General features: G+C 39.4%; 1 protein-coding gene across 5 annotated transcripts in view; it reads right to left on the minus strand.

The window, feature by feature from the left end:
- magi2a (membrane associated guanylate kinase, WW and PDZ domain containing 2a) overlaps positions 1 to 10318 on the minus strand; it is a 238547-nt gene extending 228229 nt beyond the window's left edge. For 3 of the 5 annotated variants that reach the window (XM_038738435.1, XM_038738434.1, XM_038738433.1), the window contains exon 1: positions 9771 to 10317. In XM_038738435.1, the coding sequence (XP_038594363.1) occupies positions 9771 to 10071 (301 nt within the window). In that variant the 5' untranslated portion in view covers positions 10072 to 10317. Of the gene's footprint in view, positions 1 to 9770 lie in introns of all 5 variants that reach the window. The other 2 variants (XM_038738436.1, XM_038738438.1) reach the window with 2 other exon arrangements.
- Positions 10319 to 10815: the final 497 nt, after the last annotated feature.

The raw sequence follows: 10815 nt of genomic DNA on the forward strand, positions 1-10815 counted from the left end.
CTGTCAGGCATGATCGGACAGCATGTGATAAGTGGTGCTAAGGCCCTGGAGACGCGGCCATACAAAAACACACAAACGCATGCATGCACACACACACGCACAGACACAAACACACACACATACACACTGGAGGATAGCAGCTCTTTATGCGTGCGTGTCTGTATTTGTATCACACTTTCTGTGTTGCACTTGCTGGTGCAACTTAACACTCTCAGTGGGACCCTGACAAGAAGACAGATTGGTCTGACTGTACTGGGAATCATTACCGCACCCCCACGCACCAGTGTTTGTCTGACTCAACACAACTTCTCAGGGATTGCCCCATCTCATCTTTCAAACCACCAAAAGACAAGTGACCAGTCCAAACTCATCATCACTCACATCAGTCATTCCATTACTTGGGCATCCGTTATTGACTTGATAGTGTCATAACACACTGGTTTTCCCTTGAGCTGTACTGGATAGCAAGTTGTAGTGGTGCACTTTTATGAATTGTTTTTTTGTCGTATGGATTTTTATGCTGAGGATTCAAAGCGGACCTTTCCCTTCTTCGGTTCAGCTGACACCAGCAGATATAAATGACTTTATCCTACATATCTGCTGCAACACCGAGCTTCCAGTCATACAGCATACAGTTCACAAGACAGTGACTCAACCATCGCAGTGTTGGTATAGGATGTTCATCATTGTGCAGGGCTGGGGTCATGTACAGTATTCCTAGTTTTGCTGCATGTGGAGAATTATGAATAAGAGAACATACGATACAAACAAAGATGTGTACGGTCAAGATTTTTATGTAAAAATACATTTCAGTGTCCCACATGTTAATTTATTTGTGGTAGCACATTTGAACACATTGAACACCGCTGCACAAATCTGTCAATGTCAGCAAGCATGTAAGAAGCCTAGCTAATACATACTACGCTGTACATAGCCGTTAGTCAAGATCAACTGCATGCACGCACACATTTTAGTTGAAATGTCAACAATAAGGCCTGTCTAAATCTCATAAGGGAGCTCTGATTCCAGTGTGCAGGAATCTCTCTATTTTTTAGAATTTTTACTAAGCAAGTGGCTCAGCAACAAAAGTTTATTGGAAGGCAAAAGCCAAGGTAGTGCTTAATGTATGAAAGGGGTTCAGTTAAGGCACATACTGTAACTAATGTACTGGGTTTGCCTATGGCATAGTTTGTTATAAATTAAAAAAAATTAAATATAGTTCATAAAAGTACACTATCGACATCATTTTAGCTCATTAGCTATCTTTCATGTGCATCAAAGTGCAAAGTTTCCTACTGCCACCTCAACAATACCTGAAAATGATTGAAAATGACTGCAGACTGTAGGTTACTGAATTAACTTTTCATGAGATGACCATATAAAGAAAATATACCCTTAAAAAAGTAAATCACTTTATGCACTATTTGTGATCTGCTATGTCCAGTCTTGCTCAAGGACACTTCAAACAGTCTTCACCAGAGATTGAACAAGAAACATGTCCAATTACTAGAAAACGCTTTATCTCATGAGCCATGCTGTCCACATTTTTTTTTTTGCAAATAAATGTTTTGACTCAAGCGCTAGAACAGCTGCTAAATGGACTTTGAGGTTGAGTAGGGCCCTATGATTTCCACGATGACGAAAACAGACCCCATCATATCACTTCAAATAAACTTGGCAGATGCAAGACGCAAGCTCATTAAAGACTTCATGGCTGTATGGGTGGAGTCAGATATTCCATTGGAAAAAATTAAAAAGCTACGTCCATTTCTGGTCAAACACTGTAAACAAGAAGGAACGTTGCCCACGTGAAAGCAGCCTCCATCAGACCCACTTATTACTGTGTGTTCAGCAGCATATGGAGGCAGTCCTGCAGAAGATCTGGGGGAAGAAATTAGTAGTATTTTAATATCTTACTGTTGCAATATATTTATTGTAAATTGTTCCCATAAATAATTGCACATACATTTGAATATTTCTATGCATATTTGCATGATATATTAAATTCACTGATATTGATTACATCTTTAATATTTTTTCAATATTTTCACATAATTACACAACCTGTTGACAAAATGTGCATGAATTGTAAATTACAGAATTCAGAGATTTTTTAACGTAAAATCACAGAATTTGGGAGGAAAAAAATTTATGAAACAGATTTCACGGGGCACTAATTGGAAGATCTGAAGATGATGCGATATGACTAAAAGCTCCAGATCATCTACTAAATAGACCTTGAGATGAGATTGTTTTGTCAACGGCTGTTTCCAAGGTCAGGATTTCACTTTCACTAAAGTTCGGGCATCACCACAGCCGTTAGGATGCATCTGCTGGGAGCAATTAATGTTTCTAGCAATTTCTGGTCCAATGCTACATTTTAACCATGCACAAAAGTGGTGGACCGCCCGACAAACCCTAGAGCCATGCTGTTAGCTAAAAACAACCTTTTAAAACTTGAACAGTACTGCCATTCTTGCTGCCATGTCTGCCATGCTAAAGCCCCCCGTGCTCAGGCTGCTGTAATGACTTTCCCCAACACCAGCTAAGTGGGCACACAGCAAGCACACTGATTGCCTTAGGGTGACCTGGAACTGTCCGCCCTTACCTGCTACCACTCAGCGAGGCTCAATCAGCATACAGTTCACAGCCACACCAGTGTACAGCTACAGTAAGAGCTTCTCACTGTAGTGGCAGTGAAAGATGCAGTGACAGCCTCCATAGCCGGCTGCATTAATCCTTCACTGGAGCTGAAATAGGAAGCTAAACTGGGGCATTTCAGTGTGTGTGTTTGTGTTTGTGTTTGTGTGTGTGTGTGTGTGTGTGTGTGTGTGAGAGAGAGATGAAGGGAAAGGAATATGATGTAATGATAATTTATCTTTGCTTTGGCAGTAATATTTATGACTTATAGAGATGATTTTAAATGTTTACTTCAAGGTAAGACTGACTGAAGATAGAATGGGTTTGTAATGTGATATACTTGCTTTTTACCATTTTAATGCAAGTAGCATTGTTAACATAATTGAGCCTGCATGCTTTGAGTGCACGTGGAAAAAATATCCACTAATCCGCAGATAAGAGATGAATCATCCCTTATTCTTGAGCTATGGTTTCATCCAGCATAAACATAACGGCACTCAATAGGGTTATTATAGTGCAGGGGTCCCCAACCCCTCAATTGCGATCGATCCTCTAATGAAGCTATGATGAAGCAATGGTAATTTGTTCATTTTCACCAAACAGAGCTGCTAGAGCCATATAGCAGTATGTGCTGGGTAACGTTAAGTGTTCATTTAAAATGATAACGTCCCACTGCACTTGTGTAACATTAAAAGCTTTTCATAGGTTAATCACATGGATACTTTTATTATCTAAAGGAAATATTCGCTATATCGCATTTTTTCGCATTTTTATCAGTTGACCCATTTTAAACAGCCGTATAGGTTGATTATGCAAGCAGCTTATTACGACCTATATTTATGTTTCATATTAGGCTGCGACATCTAGTGGCTGTATGATGGTAGCAAAGGAGGAAGCCAGGTGATGTAGTTTAAAGAGCGAGAAAGTCCACATAAGGAGGTGGATGGTTGGGTAAAACAAACACAGGACTTCCACCCAGGAGACTGGAGTTTAAGTCCCGTGTGCAACTAACATTGACTTATTTTAAGTTTAAAATAACGTTAAATGTAATAACGTTACGTAGGTGTGTCACATAAATTTCATAACATACTGATTTTAACCCAAACCACAGTGTCTGAAGATTCTCCATCATCATCCAGGTCATAGTTATCCAAAGAAGGTTAAAGTCAAGGGCAACTGGACTTGGTTGAAGATACTAGAAGACGTTTCGTCCTTCATCCTGACTGACTGGTAGGGAAACTAAGCTATTTAACCTCAGTGGGGTCGTTTGCCAGGATCATCGATATCGCTGATTCGTTAGTGTTCCTGGTTGCTGTAACGACAGTCATTACAGTCGTTAGGACTACCTGAGGCCAAGACTGAAAGACCATTGTTGGCATCCTCACCGGAGGCCAATAGGTTACGTTTGTTGAGTTTCCTGGGAAGTGATGAAAGGACAGCATTGTAAGTGGGGGATAAGTGGTGGCGTAGACCCCTCCCCTGTTCAATGACGGCTTCTCGACCCTGGTGTAGATGGCTTCCTTGACACCTCTTTCAAACCATCCATCTTCTCTGTCTAAAATGTGCACCTGGTGGTCCTCAAACGAGTGTCCCCTCCTTTCAGATGTAAGTAGACTGCAGAGTCTTGACCTGAGGAGTTGGCCCTTCTGTGTTGAGCCATGCGTTTGTGTAGTGGTTGTTTAGTCTCCCCAATATACAAGTCTGTGCATTCCTCACTGCATTGGACCGCATACACTAGATTGCTTTTCTTGTGCTTGGGGGTGTGGTCTTTGGGGTGTACCAGCATCTGTCTTAGTGTGTTCTTGGGTTTAACACGGGTTTAAAAAAACCAAACCCAAGAACCCAAGATAAGGGGGTCTACCCATTTTGTGGTTTAGATATGAGGATGTGTTGATTTTAAATACTGCAGGGATGAAAAGTACAAGAAGAAACAGGCACAATGTGCTGGTTAAATTAGCTGTAGGCTGCAGACTCTTACTGCAGTTGAGAAGTAGCACATCTCACAATTCTGCATCATATGCATGCTACTTATCGGTGTTATTTTTTTTCCTGCCAGTCGGAGGTGGATGAGATATACAGGTGCACATACACACATACGTGTACACATGTACACAGTGCGATGGAGCATAGTGCAAAGGACACTGTAATAAATAAGTATTATGTGCAGGTATTATGTACTTGAGGTCGATGGATTTTGTATAGAGTATATACAATACACAATATGAACGGTATGAACAGCACTGAAATAGAGAACGAGAGAATGATGAATAAATAATAAGTGATAACCAGTAAACAGGTGGCTGATTAGAGGCAGAGTTACTGGGTTATTGCACAGGAATTGTTGCACAGTAGTTTTATAATGACTTTGACAAAGATTAAATGGCAGTGGGTCCTGTCTGACCGAGTTTAAAGCAAGTCTATCAGTGCTCTAAGAGGGTTAAAAATTCCAACTTTGACTGTAGCAACCAGGCATAGTCTGTGTTACTGGCTGACTAATTTTTAGTTTCAGATTGCCTGTATCGACCTTTACTGGAACCAAATCTACCGGGACCACGTTAGCCACGGGAAGTGGTCTCAGCCCGTTCCTTGCATTATCCATAATGTCTTGCTCTAATGAGAATTCACTGTGTCTCTGGGAATGTAATTTTGTTGCATTCATTATGTTTCGTTATGTTCCCTTACATAACCATCAGTGTTTTGTGGAGATCCTAATTACAGAGCAGGCCTGATTGCTGGTGGCAATCCAATCCAATTCTCACCTCTCTAATAAAAAACACAATATTGTGTGTGTGCATGTTAAAGTCATATTACAGTGTGTGGGAAATGAAGTGCTTCAATGCATAAACATGGTGCATGATCACTTTAACTGAAGAACCCTGAAAGTGTGAATCATGACGTGGCTTTATTAATTACAGAGGAGATCATAATGAAAGTTGGCAATCCAGACAGGATAGCACTATTACAGTTGTGCCATTAGTGAAGCAGTGAACCAGTGCAGAAGAGAACTTGATGTATTATTAAAAAAAAAGGCCATGAACAACCTTTGGAAATCAACCATGCGTGTAAAGTGGTCAGTGACACTGTTCTTTGGCTAGAGGCTAAAGCACAATTTCTGACTGTTTTATTCGGACATAGCAGGCCCATTGTAACCCAGTATCTAGAAGGTTCAAGGTTTAATTCCTCACAGTTTGTCTATTTGAACAGACGTTACGCAAAAAGACAGTTCAAATTCCTGAAATGTCTTTAAAAGAGCATAATGTCCTCAAATGGAAACATTACTAGTGCACAGGCGAGTAACCCAGGGTCACTTCACACCAAGCAGCTGCTCACTGTGAGCAAAGGTTTTCTTTACAGCTGAGTTTGATCAGTCTTCACCTAAACTCAACACTGTTGATGTCGACAAACAGTGCTCAGAATTTAAAAGAGCGTTACCCCATCATTATTCCTGGATGTTATTTCCTTTAATCATGTGTGCTTATGAATGTAATAATTTTTCATGTGCACCCAAGACTGGATGCGTAAATTACATTTTTATGCTTACAATCATGAGCACTAGCAGCTCTGACAATAACCTGTATTTATCTAAATCTAAGAACCCATGCCTAAGTGATTTCTAAAAAACTGTGGGAAAACAACATTAAGCGCAAGCACAATGGAGAACAAGCTCTGCTGATAAAGCAAGGTAAAACAGACAGAAAATGTAAGCATGCTTTTAATTCAAACTCAACACTGTCTGTATGTGCTTTTGACAATAAATGTTTTCCAATATTGTATAACACTTTTATTGTAAGGTATCAGGAAGTCTTGAGGAATAGTCACTGGCATTATCTTAGGTACAAAAAGTTATTAAGCCGATGTAAATCCAGCAATTTGGGAAAAACTTCATTATACATACTAATCAAGGTTGCAACACCTTTTCATGTGTCGTTGCGGTGGATTATATGAAAAGGATCAGTCAGTGTCATCATGCAAATGTGAAAGCGGCTAACACCGGAAGATAACATCAGACAAACAAGGGGACAGCCTGAATATTTTTGTTTAGGATTATTTTCACTATTGATTAATCTGCTGATTATGTTCTCAGTAATTGACAGTATTTCAATACTTTCTTTACCAAAAGGATTCAACAGTAAAAAATAAATAAATACCACAGCAAGACTGATAAATTGCCATTCTAATATTATCGGCTGATATAAGCTAAATGCAGATAAATCGGAATCAGTGTTTATAACAGCCGATAAATTAAAAAAAGAAATGGAGAGTTGGAAGACGGATCCTTACACCATGTTAGGAGTGTTGTCATTGCATAGTTTGTCAACCTGAGGGCATTCTGCAACTCCCCTATTGGGAACACATGTGTTTGGAACCAAAACCCACCACAAAGCACAGCAATCAGCTGGCATAATGAGCTGTACTTTTGTTCAAATTACTATTTATAACAATAAAAAAAAGTTTATTTTCAAATTGCATTATGTATGTTATCATGGTGAGGTCTTGTAATTACACAAAACAAATGTTAGGGATAATCTTTGCTTACATTATATTTTTCTGAAAAGAAGGGGAAAAAGAATATTGGCCGATATATATATATATATGAATATCGGACAATCCGTATCAGGCTTCAAGATCCCATGTTTAATCCAGCAAATCCTCTCATTTGAGAAGCTGAAACCAGAGAACTTTTGTTAAAAAATTCAGATTTATTGATGATCTAGTTTATGTTGATTAACTAGCTATGTTTTTGCAGTAATAATTGACCTGTCTGAGAAGAGACCCACCAACTACATGACAACACCCTGCTATGCTACATTCATATAGCTATTAGCAGTGTCTGTGTGCTTCTACATCTAACTACAGTACCTGAATTCTTCCATTTGAAATAAAGTTTTCAGATGTAGTCTGTGACTCTAGAGCATCCAGAAAAACTGGCTCTAAAACCAATAAAAATGAGTTCCAAACAAACGACATACCGTGAATATTTTAAATTACACACTCTGTTGAAAGACTGTTTTATAGCAGCAGAGCAAGTGGACATGTATCATCAGCCAGGCCTGGTTGACTGCGATAATACTGTACTGTGCTCTTTGTGTCTCTCTCTCCTCAATAAGGAATCTACTGAAACAGATTATAGGAGTTAATGTGGTGCTGATAAGTGATAAATATGTGTTATTGGACACACTGCTGTAAGGACACTGCAAAGTGTTTTCCCTCCATAATATTTACTTAATGTAGACATCAACCATATTAAAAACAACTTGACACTGTAAACAACCAATGGAGTAAACACGAGCAGAGCAACGGGAGACTATCAATCACTTCAGCAATCACTAAAGGGATATAAATATTTCATGGGGAAAAAAGTTACAAATTAGTTTGATAAAGGCTTGGCTGCCTTTTGAGTAAATCCCTGGTGGGATGCTGAACACACACATACACCGTCACACACATTCAAACACACAGGCTAAGACTTTGATCCAAAGCCTCTTACAGGGTTCTTCTGATTTTTCACCCCAAATTGAGAGCCCACAGATCCTCCCCTCAGCTCACAATGCAAGACACCCAGTGTCATTAGCTGCAAGGATCAAAGACACAGGCGGCCAGAGAAGTGTGTCCGTGACAAAAGATCGCCACATCCAGTGGACAAAGTTGACAAGCGCTGATGGAGTTTGGAGTTGGCGCAAGTCAGGGAAATTTACATGAGCTGTGCTGTTTTTAAATGTGAGAGTCAACATGGGTGTTCTATGAAGTCTTTGGACAGCACAATCTTCCAAGCCTCCAGTGAAACCGTAACACTCACTTAGGCAATCCACTGCAATTCCCTCTCGGAGAAAAAAAAACAAATGTAATATTCCTGAGGGGACTTCTACTGTGTCTGTGGCATTCAATAACTGTGACCTTATGATACCTAATGGTATTTTTCATTTCCCATGACACCCACTATAATGTTGAAATAGGTACTTTGGGATTTGTTCTAATATTTATACAATATCCTTTCTAAATCCAATTTAGCCCACTCAATGTAGCAGAAATTGGATAATAAATATGGAATACTTAAATGTCTGCTTTGCCCCCAAAAAATGATGTGATTCAAAGGTTAAATAGCAAATGTAGAGCAATTTTCTCTCCTTTAAGAAAGAAAGCAAACTCACAACTACAAGTACTCCAAAGGTTACACATCCACATACAGTATCACAGACATTTTTACATCTAGGCCTGCAACTAACACTATTCAATCTCAATTGTTTTCTTGATTAATCGTTTGTGTCAGAAAACAGTAAAAGAAAATGTCCAAGTAGATGTATTCAAACTTCTTGTTTTGGCTGAGCAACAGTCCCGAACCCAAATATATTTTTGAGGATATAGTTTGCTATCACAGAAGACTAAGAAAATCATCAAATCTTCACATCAATGCAAAAATGATTAATACTAATAAAAAAAAAAGCTAAATGACTGTCAATTGACTAATCAACAGATCGAGTAACTGTTTCACCTCAATATACCTAATACAATTACAAAACATTTACATGTAAAATATGTCAAATGTGTCAGTGAAACTTGATATTGATTTTTAATGACTATACATTTGTGTTTGTGTGAAACAGACTTGGTTTGGAACAATCCAACATAATCTTAACATCTAATCTAATGTAGTGTTTCCTGTGCTACTGGACATTACATTTAGAGGTATTACAGTGAATACATTGAACATGATATTACATGTTTGTTATTATTAGTTATGTGCAAAGCTGAAACCATACTGGAATTACGTGCAACACTGGAGTATATATTTTCTGACTGCCCCAAATGTTAACACACCCCCTTGAAAGCTACACCAGTTTCAAACACATAGCAACAGGACCCTACCAACACAGCTAAAACAGCGTTTTACAACGACTGAATGTTAATTTATGAGTAGAGAAAAGAAAAAAGCACCAAAAAAAGTAAATTTTCTTTACATGGTTTGTTTATAGCACCGTGCATTTGGGAGACTGTTTAAGAGACAATAGTACGGCTGTCAAAACACAAAAGGGTGTCAAAAAGCTAACGGTTTTTTTTTTCCCCAAAGATGTCGGGGGGGAAAAACATCTACGAAATGCGGGAAAGTTGGTGTGAAAGCTGGAAAACCTCACCTTGTTTGACACACTTGAGTCGGACGGGGTCTTTGCTGTGTTTGACCACAGCATGGACGTCCCTGGTGGTGAGTCCAGCCACCGGGGTATCATTGACTTCCAGCAGGAGTTCATCCTGGCAGAGTTTGCCGCTGTGGCAGACAGCTCTGCCCGGGAGAAGCTCGCCGATAACCGGGAACTGTCCATTCTCTGCGCCGCCCTTCAACTCCAGCCCCAGCTCCCCCTCCTCATTCCTGCAAAGGACACTCTCGTGGACTTTGTTAGTCCAGTGGTTCTTCCTCTTCTTCAGGCTCTTGGACATGGCTCAAACAAGGGAAAATCACATGAGTGCGGCCGTGGAAGAAGTTTTATCGCTCTTTGAAGTGCCCCAGTGTCACCGCAACACTGTAATGTGTCCAGTTTCAATAGTAAACGCCAGTTGTATCCATGTCAGCGCACGCACACACACGCACAGCAGCTGGATCATCAGTCTGCCTTTGCCTTAACTGAGAGCTGCTCAACTTGTGATGCCTTCGCGCGCTGTCTGAAGGATCGGAATTGACATGTGAGGGGTACAAAAAAACGATCTAGTGACGAAATAAAGCAGAACTTGAGCTGACACTTTGTGTTAGAGAAAACATGAAAGCTATTTAACAACTAACGATCCTTATCATTTAAATATATACATTAAAAAACTAACTTTGTTTGACCATATATTCATAAAATGTATACAGGCATTTCCAATTAACTACCATCACCTGCAGACATTAAATCACTTTGATAAGTTTGATTTTGCTGTTCTACTACTTTAAAGAGCCTTTTGGCCTGTGCTATAGCCTATAAATGTGTCATTTAAATAAATAGATAAATTAATCAATACAAATTTACATTATCATTAATTTTTCACTTTCTAATGCGCTACATATTATTCTGGGCAAGTTAGTTTCTACAATAAGACTGCCAAATGTATTCAAATGTATCAAGGATATGTGTTTACAACTTCCAAACTTCGACGTTTACAAGTTTACGAGGGGCACCTGAAGGCCTCATCCAGCTCCGACCAACC

This window comes from Micropterus salmoides, unplaced genomic scaffold, assembly GCF_014851395.1.
Source record: "Micropterus salmoides isolate LMB-PRFRI ecotype aquatic unplaced genomic scaffold, ASM1485139v1 Ms_hic_scaffold_23, whole genome shotgun sequence".
Taxonomy (NCBI): Eukaryota; Metazoa; Chordata; class Actinopteri; order Centrarchiformes; family Centrarchidae; genus Micropterus; species Micropterus salmoides.